We start from the raw sequence: 22,267 nt of genomic DNA on the forward strand, positions 1-22,267 counted from the left end.
TCTGTCATCAGTGCCACGTATTAGTGCCATCTGTCATCAGTGCCATGTATTAGTGCCATCTTTCATCAGTGCCACGTGTCATCAGTGCCACATATTAGTGCCATCTGTCATCAGTGCCATTTGTCATCAGCGCCACATGTCATCAGTGCCACATATTAGTGCCATCTGTCATCAGTGTCACGTGTCATCAGTGCCACGTATTAGTGCCATCTGTCAGTGCCACGTATTAGTGCCATCTGTCATCAGTGTCACGTATTAGTGCCATCTGTCATCAGTGCCACATCAGTGTCAGTGCCATGTATCAGTGCCATCTGTCATCAGTGCCACATCAGTGCCACGTATCAGTGTCACATGTCATTGTCCTGGTTCTCCAGGGCCTTCAAAAGTGTAATAGGTAGTCAACAAGTCAGATGTGTAATTTATGCTCCTAGAACACCTGTTGGGCCTCTCTATGTGGCCAGGCTGTGAAAAAGTCCCACACATGTGGTATCGTAATACTCAGGAGGAGTAGCAGAATGTATTTTGGGGTGTCATTTGTGGTATACACATGCCATGCAAGAGAAATAACCTATTACAATGACAATTTTGTGGGGGAAAAAAAAAAAAAAAAAAATCTTCATTTTGCAAAGAATTGTGGGAAAAAATGACAACATCAAAAACCTCACCATGCATCTTACTAAATACCTTGGAATGTCTAATTTCAAAAAAGGGGTAATTTGGGGGGTATTTGTACTTTCCTCACTTGTTCGGGTGGCAAGAAATGAGATCAGTCAGTACTTCAGATGTGATCATTTTTTTATGATTTGCACCATAACTTGCAGACTCTCTAACTTTCACAAAGACCAAATAATATCCACTAATTTGGGTTATTTTTACCAAAGATATGTAGCAGTATAAATTGTGGCCAAAATTTATGAAGAAAAATTACTAATTTGCAAAATTTTATCACAGAAACAAAGAAAAATGCGTTTTTTTTTCCAAATTTTCGGTCTTTTTTCATTTATAGCGCAAAAAAATAAAAAACCCAGAGGTGATCAAATACCACCAAAATAAAGCTCTATTTGTATGAAAAAAAGGACAAAAAATTCATTTGGGTGCAGTGTTACATGACTGAGTAATTGTCATTCAAAGTGTGAGAGCACCGAAAGCTGAAAATTGGTCTGGGTCACGAGGGGGGTTTAAGTGCCCAGTTGTCAAGTGGTTAAACAAGCAATCATGTATCTATCTAGCTCTTGCATATGTTTGCACAGAAAATCCTTAATTAAAGGATATAGGAAGCGATTTTTGGTAAATCGCCTTTAGATCTGTCACTGAGTTGACTGTAGCCCAAACCAACAAAAAGGTTTTTCTTACCTCCTGCACTTTAATATAACCACAATGTAAAGGTGGAGTGGGAGGTTGGAGCTTATGACTTCAGATTCCTAGCAGCTGGGCTAATAGGGCCATATAACCTAGTGCACCTGCTGACCAGGGGAGCTTACTCCTGAATCCTTCAACCATTGCACAATCCATAAATTGTTCAGTGGTATACTTGGCCTGTAAGGAACTCTTTGTATCTACCAGGCCCCCCTTCGCTCTATTCATCCCTACTAATGTCCCACAACCGGACATGTAGGGAGAGGCTGGCAACCTACTGTTGTGATAACACAGTGTCTCTGCTGTAAGAGGGAGCTGTGGCTGGTGGTTTTAGCAGTAGCTTCTGGGCTATTTGAATCTAGACCCCAGGGGAGATTATCTCAAATGCCCAGAAACCATCTGGCTGGGATTGGGGATTTTGCAGCTAAATTCCCAAGGTAAAAGGAAAGTACTCACCGTTGTCGTCTTCCCCTTTTTCCACAGCCACCGGGCTTGCTTTTCCATCCTTATGGTCCACACGCAAGGAGGATAGCCGCCAAAGTGCCCCCCCAACTGCTGTTCCCGTAGGGAGCTGCAAGGTTAGGCTGTGTCCTGCCAGTCAGTATATACACCTGGGGGGGCAATGCCGTACGTTCCTCATTCCATTCTGGAGGTGGTTTAGGCAGACATCCACCGTAGTGAACTGGTGCCTCCTCGAAAGGAGGATGTGGGCGCCTGCTCCTGCTGACTCTCAGCCTTCCCTCCTGGGTAAGAACGCGGGTCGTTCAGGCGGCGCCCTCCCCAGCAGCCCACGTGAGCTACCAGGGGCCCAGGAGTCGGGGGCCCTGGAAAGAACTGACAGCCAGCACCCCTGTCTGACTGGACGCCCGGACAGGTAAGGGGGGGAGACAGGAAAAAGGCCCCTGAAGTTCTGGGGACACCACTGTACCCAGGGGTCTTCAGCTCCCAGGGGGGCTCTTCCAGTTTCTGCTGCCCCCCCTGAGGAAAGGATAGGGGAACCCCCCAGGAAGGATAAATATATCCGGCCAGACCCAGAGGCCCATCAGGTACTAACCAGGCCCGACCCTGCTTAGCCTCCGAGATCATACGAGATCGGGCAGGCAGCGCCCTCTTTCATTTTCAGGGTGATGTGGCCGTAGGCCTTCCCAGGCATTTGGTCCGGCTCCCAGGGGGGGACCACCAGCCCCAGGCTTCGGGTCATTTGGAAAAAAACAAACGGTTTCGCTGTGTAGGGAGAAACACAATCAAAAACTGAGGATCAAGGGGAAGGGTGGGGACTTAAAACAGCTGTCGATTGATTGTGTTTCCTGTAGGGAGGAGCCTCTCATCTCAGGTGTGCCGTCCTGGAAGATGACTAAGAGAAAACAGTGTTTTGTGATAGCGTTTATGAGCGTTAGTGTTTATGGGCGTTTTTAATAAAAATACACAGAGGACACTCCAAAAATCCCACAATGCATTCCAATCTCCCACAATGCATTGAAAAAATAGAACGCCGAACGCTAATTAACGTGCGTTTATGAGCGTTTATCAGCGTTTGGCATTTTTTGGCGGTGAAAAACGCTACTTTGAACGCGAATTGCTGGTGTTCAGAAAAAAGCCCATAAACTCCACTGCTCATTAAAGCTAAAAAACGTCCATGTGTGCATGGACACATAGGATAACATAGAGTGGAGTTTATGGGCTTTTAGAAAAAAACGCCCAAACTCCAATAAACTGCAGTTTATCAGTTCCAGTGTGCATGAAGCCTAAAGAGGAGTTCATGTAATGCCTTTCCTGACTCTGGTAGGTTGCAGTCTCATGGAAAAGGTCGTTGTGAGACTTCTGTTGGTCAAGAGAGGAGTGGTGGAGAAGGGGGGCGTCTAAGTGATGCATTTAAAAAAAATTTAGTCCTCAGCGCCCAGGGCTGTCAGCTTCAACATCTAATTGCTGATATCACACTGCAAATAGCCGCTATTGAAAGAATAGTTTAAGGCTGGGTTCATATCTAAGTCGCATGTGGTTCACAGCAGGGGTCTGGTGTGTCCTCGTTCACCGTTTCAGGTCCGATTTCAGCCCAAATTTTTGGCTGAATTCAGACCTGAAATGGACCAAAAGACGCACAGTGTTCCTGTGCATATCGCACTGGAGCCGCTGCGGAGATATGTGAACTAGCTCCATAGAGAACCGGTCACAATCTCCTGCTACTGCGAATTGGATGCGGGGAACCAGCATCCAATTTACACTAGTGTGAACCCAGCCTTATAGTGTGGGGTGGAACTAAGAGCAATGAGCCGTGATTGGATAGTCATCATAACAATGTCCAATCATGGCTCTTATAGTGCTCGGTGCCCTGATTGGGCAAAGCTTTCATTGCTTCAGCCAATCAGGGCTTCTAATGCAATGTGCAGCGGTGCAGTGCATTGTGGTCATTCGGATGAACAGCCAATGTTTGGCCCAAATTCCTGCTCGTGCTGAACCGTTCGCCCAACTCTACTTGTCAGAAGTGACTCATGCTTTTAGCAGAGGAATGAGGCAGAAATGACACTTGGTGCTCTGGATTTAGACAAGTACACACTATAGAGGGAAATGCTTTGTTCATATTTCATGTCTGAGGTTTACAACCACTTAAATAAACAGAAAAGGTAATATGCAATTTTAATAGTCTATTTTATTATAGAATTGTATATACAGTGAATGCTAGCATTGCTCCAGAGCTCGGTACACTGGAAAGATGGTTTAGATTACCATCAAAACAGTTTAACCGCTTTGCGTTTGCACTATAGCTGAATAACGGCTATAGCATGTCCCTTAATTCCCGGGAGGCCATCAATAGACGTTCTCCCATGCATGAGCTGCCTGAGTCCCCTGCGGGGCACACATGGCACGCTCTGTGATCACCAAGTCAATGAGACCGATCCCGGCCCCTTACTAGAGCTGCGCATCTTCACTCACCTCACGATTCGATTCGATTACGATTATCCCATCCACGATTCGATTCGATGCGATTCCGCGATGCATCACGATGCATCACGATTAATACCCAAGTGCCCATGGTTTTCAACTTTTCCTCAAAAAATTAATTCAAGCAGTCAGAAATTGAAGAAATATTAAATATATTTATTTGTATCTGCTATTTAAACAAATTACACCAAGTTCCCTGCATATAGCAAGTCTAAACATGAACAATGCAGCAGACAACAACAGTATTTATTTAAAAGAGTACTGTGACATCAAACTGTTGTGTATAATACATACATACAGTGCTGGCCTGGAGCAGTAGTTTACATTTTAATATTTTCTTTTATGAAAAAGTAAACTATAACTTGTAAACAGTAACACCTACATCTATATAACACAGAGCACTTCCAGTTATTGACTGGCAAACATCACAGTGAACCTGTAAGCTGTAACACAGTCACACACTGTGTTGCAGAACTTCCTGGTTCACAGTGATAATTGTTTGCCAATACCACCACCACCACCACCACCAGCGCCAGTGAGTCAACACAGATGGCTAGATCGGCGTTATAAGCTCTCGGAGTTGTGTCACCCAGTCACTTTACAGAAAACGTTACCTGCACTCTACCACAATACACCTGTAACTGAAGCCAAGCCAAGCCACCATTAGAGGAAGTCTGAAAATCCTTGACAGAATAAATTGTCAACTAAATCTAAAAACTTTGGACAAATCTTTATGGGATCACAAATATACAGTTACACACCACAATACCAAAAAACACACACATCACTGAATCATAATGGTAAAGGGCAGGCCATAGGTCAGGCGCCGGCAATGGCACAGGCACAGTCAGACATGAGGTCAGGTAGGTGTGTGTTTTTGTTTGTGTGTGTATTTGTGTGATCCAATAAAGATTTACTCCAGGTTTTAAGATTTAATTTATTCTTTCAAAGATTTGCCTTCCTCTGGTGGCTTGGCGGGCGTCAGTTGTCTGGATTTAAATACAATTTTAGAATTTTATTTGGCTGAGGGTTGAGTTGACCCCCCCCCAAACATTGACATTTGACAATATAACATCAAGTGTGAAAATTCGATGGACACATTCATTTTTGAAGATTGTGTCCGACACAATCTTCAAAAATAAACCATTTATCTCCATCTCCCCCCAGTGCTAGCAAAGCTTGTTGTCACTCAAGTCGTCACTCAGTCACTTTACAGAAAACATTACCTGCACTCTACCACGATACACCCGTAACTGAAGCCAAGCCAAGTCACCATTAGAGGAAGCCCAAAAATCCATGACAGAATAAATTATCAATTGAAGCTTAAAACCTTGAGTTAAACTGTTATGGGATCAGAAATATGCACACACAATACCAACAAAAAACACACACGTGACGTCACGTCAGTTGTGAATCACGAGAAAGGGCAGGCCACTGTGTGAACAACGCAGGCAAGTGGCACAGTCAGTCAGCCACTTACTCATCAGGTCGGTGTGTGATTTTTCTTTTGTGTGTGTATATTTGTGTGATCCAATAAAGATTTACTCCAAGTTTTAAGATTCAATTTATTCTTTCAAGGATTTGCCTTCCTCTGGTGGCTTGGCGGGCGTCAGTTGTCTGGAATTAAATACAGAATTGATTTGGTTGAACGTTAAACCCCTAGAAACAGACAGGCAGTAACAGAGCATGACAGACACACTGTGACATTGAACAACACGCCACAGTCACACGACATGACGACACTAGTATAAAAATTCAAAATGGACAGTTGGACACACAATAGAAAACCATTCTCCATCTCCTCCTCCAGTGCTAGAAAAGCCATAACAAATATAATATTATATGACATACATACTGAGTACTCCATGTTCAGTTCACTGTGATGATCATTGATTGTTTGCAATTGCCAGTGCCACGGCCACCTGCAGGCCTGCTGCCACCAAGTCAGTCAAAAACAGTGTGACTGTGACTGCGTTGAGTTGACGCTAGACTAGACTAGAGTGGCATAACTGGCGTTATAAGGTCTTGTTGACAATGACATAGGGAATGAATAGATAGGAGGGACTCTGGTGGGAAAAAAAAGAAAAAGAGATGTAGATGAAGGGGAATGGTGGGGACTGGGGAGAGGGGGATGGTTGGGGGTGGGGGGGAGAGAGGGGTATGGCATTGGTATTTGGTAGGGGGGGGAAAGGGGACGGGGGGAAAAGGGGACGGGGGGAAAAGGGGACGGGGGAAAAGGGGACGGAGGGAAAAGGGGAAGGGGAAAGGGGAAGGGGAAAGGGGAAGGGAAAAGGGGAAGGGAAAAGGGGGAAAAGAAAGAAAGAAAGAAAGAAAGAAAGAAAGAAAGAAAGAAAGAAACAGAGAGAAAGAAAGAGACAGAGAGAAAGAAAGAGACAGTGAGAAAGAAAGAGACAGTGAGAAAGAAAGAGACAGAGAGAAAGAGAGACAGAAAGAGACAGAGAGAAAGAAAGAGACAGAGAGAAAGAAAGAGACAGAGAGAAAAAAAGGGACAGAGAGAAAGAAAGAGACAGAAAGAGACAGAGAGAAAGAAAGAGACAGAGAGAAAGAAAGACAGAGAGAGACAGAGACAGAAAGAGACAGAGAGAAAGAAAGAGACAGAGACAGAAAGAGACAGAGACAGAGAGAAAGAAAGAGAGAGAAAGAAAGAGACAGAGACAGAAAGAGACAGAGAGAAAGAAAGAGACAGAAAGAGACAGAGAGAAAGAAAGAGACAGAGAGAAAGAAAGAGACAGTGAGAAAGAAAGAGACAGTGAGAAAGAAAGAGACAGAGAGAAAGAGAGACAGAAAGAGACAGAGAGAAAGAAAGAGACAGAGAGAAAGAAAGAGACAGAGAGAAAAAAAGGGACAGAGAGAAAGAAAGAGACAGAGAGAAAGAAAGACAGAGAGAGACAGAGACAGAAAGAGACAGAGAGAAAGAAAGAGACAGAAAGAGACAGAGAGAAAGAAAGAGACAGAGACAGAAAGAGACAGAGACAGAGAGAAAGAAAGAGAGAGAAAGAAAGAGACAGAGACAGAAAGAGACAGAGAGAAAGAAAGAGACAGAGAGAAAGAAAGAGAGAAAGAGACAGAGACAGAGAGAAAGAGAGAGAGAAAGAGACAGAGACAGAGAGAAAGAAAGAAAGAAAGAAAGAAAGAAAGAAAGAAAGAAAGAAAGAAAGAAAGAAAGAAAGAAAGAAAGAAAGAAAGAAAGAAGGAGAGAGAAAGAGAGAGAGGAGAGAAGTTCTCCTCCTTTCATTCTCTCTCTCCATCTTTCCTTCTCTCTGAGAAGGAAAGAAAGAGGGAGAGAGAAAGAAGGAAAGAAAGAGGGAGAGAGAAAGAAGGAAAGAAAGAGGGAGAGAGAAAGAAGGAAAGAAAGAGGGAGAGAGAAAGAAGGAAAGAAAGAGGGAGAGAGAAAGAAGGAAAGAAAGAGGGAGAGAGAAAGAAGGAAGGAAAGAGGGAGAGAGAAAGAAGGAAGGAAAGAGGGAAAGGGGAAGAGGGAAAGGGGAAGAGGGAAAGGGGAAGAGGGAAGAGGGAAAGGGGAAGAGGGAAAGGGGAAGAGGGCCTTAAAGGGAAAGGGTAGGGGGAGAGGGAAGGGGAGTAGAGGGACTAGGGGAGAGGGCGAGACTGGGAGGGGACAGGGGAGACAGAGACTGGGCTGAGGCTTGGTTGGCAATTGGCATCAGTTGTTTGGAACTTTTAGTATTTGGCTGAGGGTTAAAGTAACCCCTACTTTTTTAAAAAAAAAAAATTTTAAATCTTTTTTTGACAATCTTCAAAAATCAAAATCTCAGTGGCAGACACTGACAGTGACAGTGCTGTGCTATAAACAAAATATATAAAGTTAACAACAACACTGGTGGTGTGTGGTCACTCAGTGGTGTGGCAGACTAACAGTGGGCTAGGCAAGGGCAGGGGCAGTGGCAGTGGCACTGGCAGACACAACAGTACATCAGCACTTCCTGGATAAAAAAAAATGGGTCACTGCAAAGCGCAAGCAATGCTGCTCAGGATTTAGGAATGTGTAGATTTTTCTGTAAGAACACTAGTTGATCCACATGCTCTGGTTTTAGTGCGCTTCTTTTTTGCAGTTACCACATCTCCTGCAGTGGAGAAAACCCGCTCTGCAGACACGCTTGTGCCTGGGATACACAAGTATTGCTTTGACAGCTGGGAAAGGAGGGGAAATATGACCTCATGCTCACACCACCAGTTCAAGGGGTCCTCAGTGAGAGGCAGAGGTGGGGCTTTACAATATTTTTCCATTTCCTCTTCAGCCTTGGCATAAGGGGTCTTGGGTTCTATTGTACCTTCAGTGTCAGTGAAAGACTGTCCCAGCAAACTCATGAGCAGCGATCTGGCCTTTCTTTTGGGAGGAGATGGAGAATGGTTGTCCTCGACGGGTGAACTTTCTTCTTCTTCCAGAGTTTCTTTTCTTCTTGGCAGTGGCACTTGAGCACAGGAAACGGACGGTGCAGTTCCTGCACCGCATCAGACTCAGAAGCGTGGCTTACACTATGTAGCAAGCTGTAGCTAGCTACTAGTTACAGTTCGTTTCAAGAAACATGATGAAATTCAAATCAATTGAATTACCTCCAAGGATGCAGCCTCCTCAGTCACTCCTTTGTATATCTCCAATCTCTCCTCCTCTGTGAGGATAAAAGGCAGTCCCTTAAAGCGAGGATCCAGTACAGAGGCTGTATGTAGGATCTTCTCTGCCTCACTGCTGTACCTCTTCTGAAGATCTGTTCTGATGGCATTCTTGATCTCATGGATCATGGGTGTGTCTCCCATGGTGTCTGTCATGCTCTGGAGGAGTTGTGCATTTAGAGGGGCAATGAGAGAAACTGTTGGATTGCGCTCTTCTGACATCAGCATGGTTGCATCCTTCATTGGCTTTAATGCACGCACAGCATCCTCTGCATTTGACACATCTGTTTCATTGAGAGTGCAGAGATCGGACTCTCCTCTTCTGACTTCTGGAGACAGCAAGGTGGCACAGACTGCAGGTTGTTGTTCTAAGAACCTCTCGACCATGTCATATGCGCTGTTCCATCTTGTTGGCACATCAGTTATCAGCTTATGATTCTTCAGGCCAAGACATTTCTGTTTCTCTTTTAGACAGTGGCTTGCTCTAGTGCTGCGGTGAAAGAATGTGGATATCCGTCGCACTCTGCCAAGAAGCCTGGAGAGTGTGGCCACTTTCAGCGCTCGCTGGGATGCAAGGTTTAGTGTATGGGCGAAGCATTTCACATGGGGGAATTTGCCAACTTGAGCTGCAACAATCATGTTTGACGCGTTGTCGGTCACAAGCACTACAGATTTATCGGACAGTTGCCATTCTTCCACAACACGAGACAGTAGCTCTGCCAGATGAGCACCTGTGTGAGACTCATAAATGGCTCTCGTTTGCAGCACATGCAACAAGATCTTCCACTCCTTAACGTAATGTGCTGTTATTGTAACATAAGACTCTGTCGTGACTGAAGTCCATGAATCACACGTTATTGCGACTCGACTTGCTTGGCTCATTGACGCAATTATCTGAGCTTTAGTTTCATGGTAGAGTGCAGGTATAACATTTTCTGTAAAGTGACTTCGTGATGGGATCTTGTAACGCGGCTCTATCGTCTTCAACAGGTAGCGAAACCCAGTGTTCTCCACAACAGAGTAAGGGCGAAGGTCCTTAGCTATGAAAGCTGCCACAGCTTTTGTTATTCTCTTCCCCTTTTCAGAGTTGGGCGGCAAAGTTGAGAGTATTGCATCAATTCTTGGCTGAGCTCGGTCTATTGACTTGGCGGCATTGGTGGTGGTGGTGGCAGGTGTTAGCATCTCTGAGTGAAAACGGCTAGCGTGGTTTCTCATATTAGTAGTATTCCCTAGATATTTAATTTTTGTGTGACAGGCTTTACACACGGCGTATGACTTGTCCAATTCAAGCTTCCCACTTGTTTGTTCATGTTCATAAAAGCCAAAATGTGCCCAGATGTTTGCTTTTAAAAAGCTAGGTGCATTTTTTATCTCTCTGTCTTTTTTGTCTCCTTCTGCCATTTTTTTTACTAGTCTAGCAGCAGTAGCATAGCATGCCATGTAATTGTTGTGACAGGGGTGATGACGAGAATGTTGTCTACTGCAAACTCTGTCAGTATTAAAAGAAGAGGAATAAAAAATTAAGTGATTAAACCTAAAGCCTGCCACGAGATCATCAGAAAAGTAACAAGTGTATGTAATTGTATTTGATAATGTTAAACAAATAGCTGCCACAAAATCCTTATTCTATTCTACCCCCAGCCCCCACACGCCATCACTAGCTAGCTAGTAGCTACTCGCATCGCAATCGCTAAGACAAGACATTGGACAATGGACATTCAATAGATTAGAGATAGACCTACAGTCATAAAGCATAATTAATTAAATGCATTGGTCATGGTCACTTAAACTCACTTTCTTTAACCCTTTCATGACTAAGCCTATTTGTCTGACATTTGGTGTTTTTTAAAAGGTCAAAATCCATATTTTTTGATAGAACATTACTTAGAAAACCCCCAAACATTATATATATTTTTTAGCAGAGAATCAATCTAGAGAATAAAATGGCGATTGTTGCACTTTATGTCACACTGTATTTAATGTATTATGCAATATGCAGCGGTCTTTTAAATGAAACTTTTTTTGGGGGGGGGGGGGAGATAATTTCATGAATTTTAAAAAAACAAAACAGCAAAGCTTAATTTAGCCTAAATTTTTTGGTATAATTTGAAATATGATGTTATGCCGAGTAAATAAATAACAAACTTGTCGTGTTTTAAAATTGCGCACACGTAGAATGGCGACAACTACGGTATCTAAAAATATCCAAAGGCGACACTTTTTAAAAAAATAATGGTTAACTTAACACACAGGTTAGAGTTACAGAGGAGGTCTGGTGCTAGAATTATAATTATTGCTCTCGCTCTGACAATCCCAGCGATACCTCTCACATGGGATTCGAGCACCGGTATTATGCGGGCCGGGTTCAACTTGCCGAGCCAACTTCATAATCAATCATATATGCATTTTCTTTGCTGCGGGGCGCTCGGCGCAAAGGGGTTAACGTTTAGGAATACAGGCATTGGCAAGCAGTGCACCATCATTATTAACATTTATTATTTACATTTTACACTCCACACAATGCAATGCTTCAGAGATACAGTGGGTTACCTACCTGACCTGTGCTGTGATGATGATGATGAGCTGAGCGCAGTGGCCCTCACTGCTGGTCCTGGAGCGGGTCTCTCTCTTCTCCTTTCCTACTGCTGCGCTGCCTGTGAGTGCGGAGGACTGGAGTCTGAGGAGTGGACACTGGACAGAATAACAACAAATTAGTGAGTGTACTTCTTCTTTAATTTCATACTGTGTGTGTGTGATAGTAGTGACACCACTGACACAGTCAGTTAGTTACCTACCTGATTAATTATGATGATGGTGGTACTACTGTACTACTGGGCTGAGCTGCTGAGCAGTGTGGTACTACTGGACTGGTAGTCTTCTGGTACTGTGTGTCTGTCTGGCATCGACTGGCACTCTCACTGCTGTGCTGGTCTCTTCTTCTGCTGCTGCCTGTGCCTGGACTGTAAGGACAGGACAGTGGACACAATCAGTCAGTAGGTTAAACAAAATCAGTGCGGCCTGGTGGCTAGCTCGGGTCTCTCTCTCTCAGTCCTCCTACTCCTCCTGTGTCCCCTGAGCGCCGAGGTGAACGAGGCTGGTCTCCCACCCCACCGTCCGTCCCCCCCCCATTGTCCGTTCCCCCCCACCATAACACTTACACTACAGCCTGGAGCCTGCCTGAGTGCTGCTCAGCTGCACACAATTAGGAGCCCACTGGTAGGAGAGGAATGCTCTGGGGGGACCGGGACGCGGAGGAGGTCAGACGGACACTTGCTGTGCTGTTGCGGCAGTCAGTCTCCTCTCTCTGAGCCGCGCGACACAGGGGGATGACGTCAGCGGGAGGAGGGAGGAAACGGCGCGAAAGCTTCGGCTGCTTTCGGAGGCTGGGGCACGGCGCGAGGATGACGTCATCCTCCATAATCGATGCCTTAAGGCTACAGCATCGATGCCGAATCGTGGACGGCCGATTGCCGATGCATCGATTCGGCGATTAATTTCAACAGCCCTACCCCTTACTATGTGATCAGCTGTCAGCCAATGACAGCTGATCACGTGATGTAAACAGAAAATCGGTAAATGGCTTTTTTTCTCCTCACGCTAACAACATGAGGAGAAAAAAAAGCCGATCACCGGCTTCTGTCAAAGGTCCCGAACAGGGAGAGCCACCTCATCTGTGCCCACCAGCGCTGCCTGCCAGTGCATAGTAATGCCGCCAACCAGTGCTCACCAGAGCCACCTTCCAGCACCCACCTGTGCTACCTATCAATGCCCATCAGTGCCTCATCAGTGCCACCTATCAGTGCTGCCTATCACTGTCACCTAGCAGTGCCAATCAGTGCCACCTATCAATTCCCTTCAGTGCCACCCATCAGTGCCACCTATCAGTGCAGCCTATCAGTGCAGCCTCATCAGCGCATATCAATGAAGGAGAAAAATTACCTGTTTGCAAAATGTTATAACTATAAAACTGTTTTTTTTTTTTTTTTTCAAAATGTAAAAAAAAAATAAAAAACCCATTAGTGATTAAATACCACCAAAAGAAAGCTCTATTTGTGTGAAAAAAAATGATAAAAATGTCATTTGGGTGCAGTGTTACATGACCACGCAATTGTCATTCAAAGAGTGACAGCACTGAAAGCTGAAAATTGGCCTGGGCAGGAAGGGGGTTTACATGCCCAAGTGGTTAAATATCCATTACCCAAGGATCTATTTGTATCTTTGTAGCTTTACTGATTGTCCTCTAAAATTACAGTTTAAAGGAAATGTGTATTTTATTTTTAATAAGATAAAAGGTATATTGATATTCCCTGTTTAGCACGTGCCAGCCAGTATGTGGTAAAAACTCTGTAGATCCATGTTACAGCCTTGCTGTGAAACAGATCAGAATTGGAAGAGATATCAGATTACACTAATTGCAGACTTAAGGCCCGTACGCACTATAAGATGATCGGAAGTAACATTTCATACAATGTACGATTGGCTAAAGGCTTAAAGACAGAGATAGGACACGCCCCCAACCTCTCTACTAAAGGAGATCTGGCTGTATAAAGGTTGCCAACAGACATGCAGGCAGTGTTGACCTTCTTTACCAAAAAGCCCATTATGCTTTGAGAAATGGGCATAACAAATACATCCTAATAAATGTTTATTTGTAAAATTAGGATGGTATAGAAATAATTACATTATAAAATTATTTTTTAAATGTGTAAAAACTTTCCATAAGAGCCCTTGCACACTGGGGCGGGGGCGGCGTCGGCGGTAAAACGCCGCTATTAATAGCGGCGTTTTACCGTCGGTATGCGGCCGCTAGCGGGGCGGTTTTACCCCCCGCTAGCGGCCGAGAAAGGGTTAAAAACCACCGCAAAGCGCCTCTGCAGAGGCGCATTGCCGGCGGTATAGCCGCGCCGTCCCATTGATTTCAATGGGCAGGAGCGGTAAAGGAGCGGTATACACACCGCTCCTTCACCGCTCCGAAGATGCTGCTAGCAGGACTTTACCGTCCTGCCAGCGCATCGCTCCAGTGTGAAAGCCCTCGGGGCTTTCACACAGGAATACATGCAGCGGCACTTTCGGGGCGGTTTGCAGGCGCTATTATTAGCGCAATAGCGCCTGCAAACCGCCCCAGTGTGCAAGGGCTCTAAATGCATTTGCATAGAGACATTGGTTGTTCATGATACTGATTGTATAAAATAAACTGTAGGGTTTGTATATACAGAACTTACTGATCATTTCTGCTGGACATGCATGGATAAAAATTCATCCAGTTCAGCAAGGACCGGTTCAGCAAGGACCAGCCAAATTCCGATTCATGTATAGGCAGGCTGGTTGTATACAAGTCGATCCATCAACCAGGCTGTCAGGTTTTTCCAAACAATCATTGTTGCAGGCAATAGCATTGTATTCTGATGGCAGGGAAGGCTACCTGCTGTCAAACAAAATACCACAGCGGGAGTGATTTCCCCATCCACATTGAGTTTGTGGATGGGAGAATCAGCTATTTTTTTTTCAACCTTCTGGTTAAATTAAAAAAAAAAAAAAAAAAAAAAGAACCATGTATGGCCAGCCTCTGTTTGGGCACAAAAATAGTCATGTTTCATAAAACACACTTAGGACTGCAATTTAGCTCTGAGACATTTACTTACCTGTGGGGGGTGATCGCATTATTTATGTAGCTTGTACAGTCATACCCGTAAAGATATTAAAACCCTAACCCAATTCAATTTATTTTTGCCTAATATTTGGTAACAATTTCTAAGTGAAACATACACGCAAAGCAAACAATGACATACACAGTATTATGCACAAGTTACAGGGAAACAACATACAGAAGAAGAGTATAGCAGAAATGTGCTGCATATTGTGAATTTGGGTCCTTACCTATGGTTGCTGGGGTGTTGTTTGCCCGCTTCATCAATACACCTAAGTTGTGTTTTCCTATATTCATATTTTGCAGAGCACCCTGTACATCATAGGATGTCTTTTCCCCTAAGCCAGGGAGAGTCCATACTACCTGCTTACTATCCAGATCCACATGGAACATCTCATTGCCATTGTAATCAAATAGAAATTCCCCTGTTGGCTTCTGAGTCTGGACCATGGATGCACCAAAATCAAAGTAATCCACTGAAAGAGAAACAACAGAAATAAATGAGACACGAAAAGTAAGACATTCACCAACAAGCTATACTCCCATGTTTACACCCCTCAGGAGTACCAGACCTATAAAAATCATCATGCCTAGCTGAATCACTCGGCAAAGTTAATCCATCAAAGATAAAAACATTCACCTGACATGTGTAAGTAGTTTTTGAAATTGTCAAGGTTGTCCTCCTTAAATGCACAAACTAAATCCGTGTAGGAAAATCTATCATAAATTTTACATTTTTCCTCCCCATTGCCTCCATACACCCCCAGTACCGGCGCCCCCCTTGCACCGCTGCGCCCCGCCCTGCTTTCCAGGCTCCGCTCGCTCATCTGCGGGCCCAGGAGCTACAGGGTGGGTTCCAGCAGCTGGGGGGGGAAGGATCCCCTTCTTGTTGTGACCAGGAAAGCGACGTCTATGATGTCACTTCCGGGTCAGCCTCTCCGTGTCCTCGACTAGCTTAGCCAGGAAAGGATCTGCATTGCAAAACATTCAGTGGAGCCCAAAGGGGACATGCAGAGTCTTTTAGACCCTGAACGTCTCATTAAAGAGAACCTGTCACCTAAAAATCATCACATAGGGGGCTTTTTGTCCCCACATATACACACGTACGAACGAAAACACATGCGTCGGGGGCCGCCTACACGTGAAAACGTTGATTGCAACACACGTTACATATTGCCGCACACCCCGGAGTGAGTACAATAATTCTAACACAAGACCTCTTCCGTAACACTAAACTGATACCTATGGGGGTTTTTGAAGCGCCGCCTATAGGAAATATATGGTACTGAAGTTTTTTGTCATTTCAGTGAAGCGCACAGATTTAAGATTTGACATGTTGGGTATCTATTTACTCGGTGTAACCTCATCTTTTATATTTTACCAAACATCTGGGTAGTTTATTGCGTTTGATTGACCTAAAATTCAGTTTAGCGTATTTTTTATGGAAATTTTACCTTTGCGGCAATATTGTGTGACTTAAACTATGAGAACTACCACTATTTTTTGGTATACCACTATGATGTGGTATATTTTCAGAAAATATATAATGTTTGGGGGTTTTGTGTAATCAAGCCTAAAATGTTTTTTTTTAAACGTGTGCAAAAAACGCAAAAACGGCCCTGGCAGTGAAAAGGTTAAAGTGTATTTTGTTCCAAAAGAATTTGTGTTTGGAAAACCGTTGCCCAAATACTGCGTAACACAGAAAATTGCAACACCCACCATTTTATTCTCTGGGGCCTCGGCTTAAAAAATATATAATATTTGAGGGTTCTAAGTAATTTTCTAGCAACAAAGAAAGCAGATTTTTACATATATGTGAGACGTGTAATAGGCCTGGTCTTCAAGTTGGTAAACTTTATGTATGTTAAAAAAAAAAACTGATATCACTGCCACAAACTCTGTAAATTCACTCTGTGAATTCTACTTTCTAATAGCATCCCCCCCCCCACACACACACTCTGCCTGACCTACACACTGACCCTCTTGGATATTTATTATGCCTTATTCTTATGGTTACTGCTTTGACATTTCTCAATACTAAACTATTCCTTACAGACACTCCATCTAGTGGCCGACAGGGGCATTGCTAGGTCTACAAAAGATCTGGGGCTAGAGCCCATAGCAGCGTAGTAAAGAAAGTTATACGCTTGGGCGGGCATACACATGTATATACAGTAATATACGTGCATGTGTATATATATCCCCAGAGAGCCCCCCACTTACATCAGGTTCCCCAGAGAACCCCCCTTACATCAGGGTCCCCAGAGAACCCCCCTTACATCAGGGTCCCCAGAGAGCCCCCTTACATCAGGGTCCCCAGAGAAAACCCCTTACATCAGGGTCCCCAGAGAGCCTCCTCCTAACATCAGAGTCCTCAGAGAGCCTCCCCCTTTTATCAGGGTACCCAGAGGGCCCCCCACTTACATCAGGGTTCCCAGAGAGCCTCCCCCTTAAATCTGGGTCCCTAGAGAGCCTCTGCCTTAAAATCAGGGTCCCCAGAGAGCCTCTCCCTTGCATCAGGGTCCCCAGAGAGCCCCCTATTTACATAAGGGTCCCCTGATAGCCTCCCCTCCCCTTGGGGACCCCTGCAGAGACTCGGGGCTATTGGCCCCAGATTCAGGGCTATAGCCCCAAAAGCCACCCCCTAGTGACGCCCCTGGTGGCCGATAAAGAATATTTCCAAGTGGAGCACACTACCAGCCCCCCTAGTTTTAGCATCGATCACACCAAGCCAGGCAGAGGGCTCTGTGCGCATGCTGATAGCTTCCTGATCCTCAGTGGTGTGGCATTCCACCATCCAGCTCAGCGGTCCCTGGTTTGTGTATGCTGTTCACAGCTTCACTATTTCACCTCTGTAGTGCTTCCCAGAGACTGTTATGCAAGTCTACCAGTGGAATTTTTAATACATATTGCTTTTACATAGTAGACTATTGAAATTGGGATACTAGGCTAGTTTCTACTGCGTAGCAGATCACTGCGCCCCAAGCGCACCCATTTGTGTGACATTAGCGAATATTTATTGTCTCCTGGCCAACTAGAAAGCCGGGAGGAGAAGCGACCAGATTGGCTGGTAGGAGAAGCAGCTGGGAAGCAGCCGAAGTCACCTGAAAAGCTGTCGAGGAGGAGCAGTGGGGAAGCCGCCCCCAACCTGGTTGGGGTAATAAGCACTGTCACTGTACTAATGACACGGTCTGAGAAGGGGTTAACATCAGGGGCGATCAAAGGGTTAAATGTATGCCTAGGTTGTGCTTATTCACTGTGGGGGAGGTGCTGTGCCTTCCCTTCTGACAGAACAACAATATGCCTTGTTAACATGGGCAGATTGTCGTTCTGCCTGTGCCCTGTACACTTGGCGGGTGCCGGCGGACATCGAGTCCGCGATACCTGCCGCTGTGTATAATCACGGGCTGCCGATGGCGGACACGTGTGCCCCAGACCCAGAAGTGTCAGATCACGTACTAGATACGCAGTATATGTGCGGTGAGCAGTCGTTAACTAGTTAATGATATATTGGTACAGCTGGAATTTAGAAAAAAAAAAGAAAAAGGTCCATGATCTCCCAAAAAAAAAACAAATTATTTTCCACCAATGACCCTCCTCCAGTTGTTCTCCTCCTAGACAAACATGATTGAGAACTTGATCATAATCATGAACATGGTCAGGATCTGATTCTCCTGGCTCCCAATCATTAGTGACAGCTCGGTATCAGTGCTGAGAGTGTGCAATCAGTTATGCATGTAAGCAGCACCCAGGAAGAAAGCCCACTTCCTTGATGCTGCATATACACTATATTACCAAAAGTATTGGGACGCCTGTCTTTACACGCACACTTTAACTTGAACTTCAATGTCATCCCAGTCTTATGCCGCACACACAGTCGGAATTTCCGACAACAAATGTTCGATGTGAGCTTGTTGTCGGAAATTCCAACCGTGTGTAGGCTCCATCGGACATTTTCCGTTGGAATTTCCGTCAAACAAAATTTGAGAGCTGGATCTCAAATTTTCCGACAACAAAATCCAACAACAAAATCCCACGCATGCTCGGAATCAAGCAGAAGAGCCGCAGCTGGCTATAGAACTTCATTTTTCTCGGCTCGTCGTACGTGTTGTATGGCACCGCATTCTTGACGTTCGGAATTTCCGACAACATTTGTGTGACCGTGTGTATGCAAGACAAGTTTGAGCCAACATTCATCGGAAAAAAATCATGGATTTTGTTGTCGGAATGTGCGATCGTGTGTACGGGGCATTAGTCCGTAGGGTTCAATATTGAGTTGGCCCATCCTTTGCAGCTATAACAGCTTCAACTCTTCTGGGAAGGCCGTCCACAAGGTTTAGGAGTGTGTCTATGGGAATGTTTGACCATTCTTCCAGAAGAGCATTTGTGAGGCCAGGCCTGGCTCGCAGTCTCTACTCTAATTCATGCCAAAGGTGTTCTATTGGGTTGATGTCAGGACTTTCTTCAGTAATGTCTTTATGGACCTTGCTCTGTGCACTGGTCCAAATCATTTGGTGGAGGGGGGATTATGGTGTGGGGTTGGTCTTGGCCCCTTAGTTCCAGTGAAGGGAACTCTTAAAGTGTTTGTAATCCCCCAAAAAATATATACATATCCTGGTCCCTTAAAGCAGATTACACAGCACAGTGCTTGTGCTGTGTAATCTGCCCCCCTCTAAACTGTAAACCCCCCCCCTGAACCTGGCACTTCCTGTATGCCCTCTCTAAACAGACCACGAAAATCAGGGCTGCTCCTCCCTGATCACCGTGGTCAAAGTACGTCCCTCCATCATACGTATCTGTCCCCTCTGCTATCCTCTCCCCCCCTCACCCCCTCCTTCCTGCCTGTCATCTCCCTCTGTGTCTGTCTCCGCCCCCCCCCCCCCCCCCCCACACACACACCGCTATTCTTGTAAAATAAAAACTTTAAATTATCACTGCCAGTCTCTCTATTAGAGGCTGGAATAGCACACTATGTCAGTAGTTTTAAAAAATGAGTGTTCTAAATACCTAATTTGAGCTGTCTTCAGGCCGGTCACATGACTTGCGGCCACTTTACAGCTCCGATACAGCGCTTCTGTGGAGGAGACGAGCGGCCATGTCTGATGTCAGAGGGAGATCACGGCCCCTCCCGCAGAAGCAAAACATCGGAGCTGTAAAGCTGCCACAAGTCATGTGACCGGCCTGAAGACAGCTGAAATCAGGTATTTAGAATGCTCGTTTTTTAAAACTACTGACATAGTGTGCTATGCAAGCCTCTAATAGAGGGGCTGGTATAGTTTTATATAGATGGGCTAATACCAAGACATTTTGGACAATTTCATGCTCCCAACTTTGTGGGAACAGTTTGAGGACGGTCCCTTCCTGTTCCAACATGACTGAGCACCAGTGCACAAAGCAAAGTCCATAAAGACATGGATGAGCGAGTTTGGGGTGGAGGAAGTTGACTGGCCTGCACAGAGTCCTGACCTCAACCCGATAGAACACCTTTGAGATGAATTAGAGCGGAGACTGTAAACCAGGCCTTCTCATCCAACATCAGTACCTGACCTCACAAATGCGCTTCTGGAAAAATGGTCAAACCTTCCCATAGACACACTCCTAAACCTCCTTGTGGACGGCCTTCCCAGAAGAGTTAAAGCTGTTATAACTGCAAAGGGTGGGCCAACTCAATATTGAACCCTACGTACTAAGACTAGGATGCCATTAAAGTTCATGGGCGTGTAAAAGCAGGCGTCCCAATACTTTTGGTAATATAGTGTATGCGTGGGGTGGTCATATAGGAGTTGAGGAGCCATGATTCTACCCTGCAAAAAAATTACATGAAGTTATGAAAATCATCTCTAAACAGTTGTCACGATACTAAGGGGGTTATTTACTAAAACTGAAGAGTGCAGGATCTGGTGCAACTCTGCATAATAAACAATCCGCCTCCAGGTTTTATTGTCAAAGCTCAATTAAACAACCTGCAGTTAAAAGTTGATTGGCTTCCATGCACAGTTGCACCGGTTTCTGAGTGCTCCAGTTTTAGTAAATCCACCCCACAATGTTCTAAATAGAAGACTTCCCCTTTATTCCTGTTCTGGTTGCAATATAGCAAAAATGGCCTGGTCGTTAAGGTGGGTAAACCTTCCGGAGGGCAAGTGATTAAAACTTACAGCAGGGAGTACATTATTTTGTGTTTTAGGCTACTTTCACACTGAGACAGGCTGGCGGTAAAGCGGCGCTATATTTAGCGCCGCTTTATCGTCGTTTTAGCGGCGCTATTCGGCCGCTAGCGGGGTGGTTTGCTATTGTGTGTTGCTATATTGCAACACACAACACATCATTTTTGATTTCTGTCACTTTCACCTTCAATGGAAGTGGTCACCAGGACAAACTTATGGCCCGTACACACGATCCAAATATCGTACGGCTGATGGTACGACCGATTTCGCTTAATAGTCGCAAGTAGAAATTGAATAGCTAAATAAAGTCACGAAATTCTCGTACGACAGGAAAAAAAAAAAATCGGAAGTGATGTCATGTGTTGTAATGTATTTGTATTGAATTTTTGGACGACAACTATATTGACTAACTGAAAATCGTACGATCTGGAATCGTACGAGGAAAATTTTCGTGCACGCCCGATCGAATAAGATCGGATGATCGGCTGTCGAAAGTAGTGTACACTCGATCCGAAAATCGTACGATCCTTCCTCGGGCGACCGTTTTCGTACGATATTCGGATCGTTTGTACGGGCCATAAGATAGTAAATATTTGCGGCACGGCACTGACATAATAAAAATCTGACAAGGGTTTGAACCTCTCATCACTTTATACACAACAAAAAAAAAAAACACAATGTTTACATCCTGAAAAATATTAAAATGAAAGTATATGTACCAGATCTGGCTAAATGCTGTAAAAAAAAATATATATATATATATAGATAAAATTGTACAATACCTTTAACAGACTGACAGACTCTTATCACCAACAGCAAACTGGACAAACACAGGACAATCATGGTCACAGAGCAAACGTTCCTCATCCAAAGCGATCCAGTTAGTGAGACGTACTTCTCTCGCTATTTTTCTCTTTCTGATGACCATAGGGGAGGGTAGAAACTAAAAACACTTTTCACCAGCCAATCACAAATAAAATAGATTACTCCTCACTGTTACTAGGTAAAGCTTCTATTTCTCTTTACAGAACAGATTGACTTTCTCAATACTGCCAATGGCAGCAATAAGAATGGTGAAGTTCATGCCTTTTAATTGATAATAGTTGAAGTAAATGACCATAAATCTGCAACTGATCTCCCTAGATTAATTACCAGTGAGGGTTTTAAAGATAAAGTGAAGTGTAGTGATGAATAGATGTAATAACCTTGTTTTAAAAAGTTACCCTTTTCCTTTATCTGCATTTGTACTGTTTATATATGAAAGCAATACGTTGAATTATTAAAAATAAGATAAAAATAGGTATATGAAAACAAGGCAGCCGGTCTAGTGGCAGCCACTCCATTAGGGGCGCAGGGGCACTGCACCCCTAATCCACGCGCCCGGCCCCTAATCTACATGCAGGGCACATGGATTTCAAGGGGTTTTTTTTTAAGCACATGATTAGAGCTCTAATTGGCTTCAAAAAAGGGTGGGCATGGGGCACCCTGAGCCCACCCAGTTGTGTGAAAATAG

General features: G+C 44.6%; 2 protein-coding genes across 3 annotated transcripts in view; both read right to left on the reverse strand.

Moving 5' to 3' along the window:
- LOC141107483 (H-2 class II histocompatibility antigen, A-Q alpha chain-like) overlaps positions 1-21,695 on the reverse strand; it is a 41,826-nt gene extending 20,131 nt beyond the window's left edge. For both annotated transcript variants that reach the window (XR_012235913.1, XM_073598253.1), the window contains exons 1-2: positions 21,537-21,695; positions 14,821-15,066 (exon numbers count right to left, since the gene is read on the reverse strand). Coding sequence is in view for 1 of the 2 variants with exons in the window: in XM_073598253.1 (XP_073454354.1) it covers positions 14,821-15,066; positions 21,537-21,621 (331 nt within the window). In the remaining variant the exon portion in view is untranslated. The remainder of the gene's footprint in view (positions 1-14,820; positions 15,067-21,536) is intronic.
- Positions 4,432-12,041, reverse strand: LOC141107482 (E3 SUMO-protein ligase ZBED1-like). The gene is made up of 3 exons (XM_073598252.1): positions 11,739-12,041; positions 11,498-11,634; positions 4,432-10,432 (listed from the first exon to the last, which is right to left on the reverse strand). The coding sequence occupies exon 3, from the start codon at positions 10,381-10,383 to the stop codon at positions 8,869-8,871; it is 1,515 nt and encodes a 504-aa protein (XP_073454353.1). The 5' UTR covers positions 10,384-10,432; positions 11,498-11,634; positions 11,739-12,041; the 3' UTR covers positions 4,432-8,868.
- Positions 21,696-22,267: the final 572 nt, after the last annotated feature.

The sequence above is a fragment of the Aquarana catesbeiana genome, linkage group LG09 (assembly GCF_042186555.1).
Source record: "Aquarana catesbeiana isolate 2022-GZ linkage group LG09, ASM4218655v1, whole genome shotgun sequence".
Lineage (NCBI taxonomy): Eukaryota > Metazoa > Chordata > Amphibia > Anura > Ranidae > Aquarana > Aquarana catesbeiana.

Excerpts from the sequence above, each read along its gene's own strand:
- LOC141107482 (XM_073598252.1), bottom strand. The coding sequence starts at position 10,383 with ATGGCATGCTATGCTACTGCTGCTAGACTAGTAAAAAAAATGGCAGAA.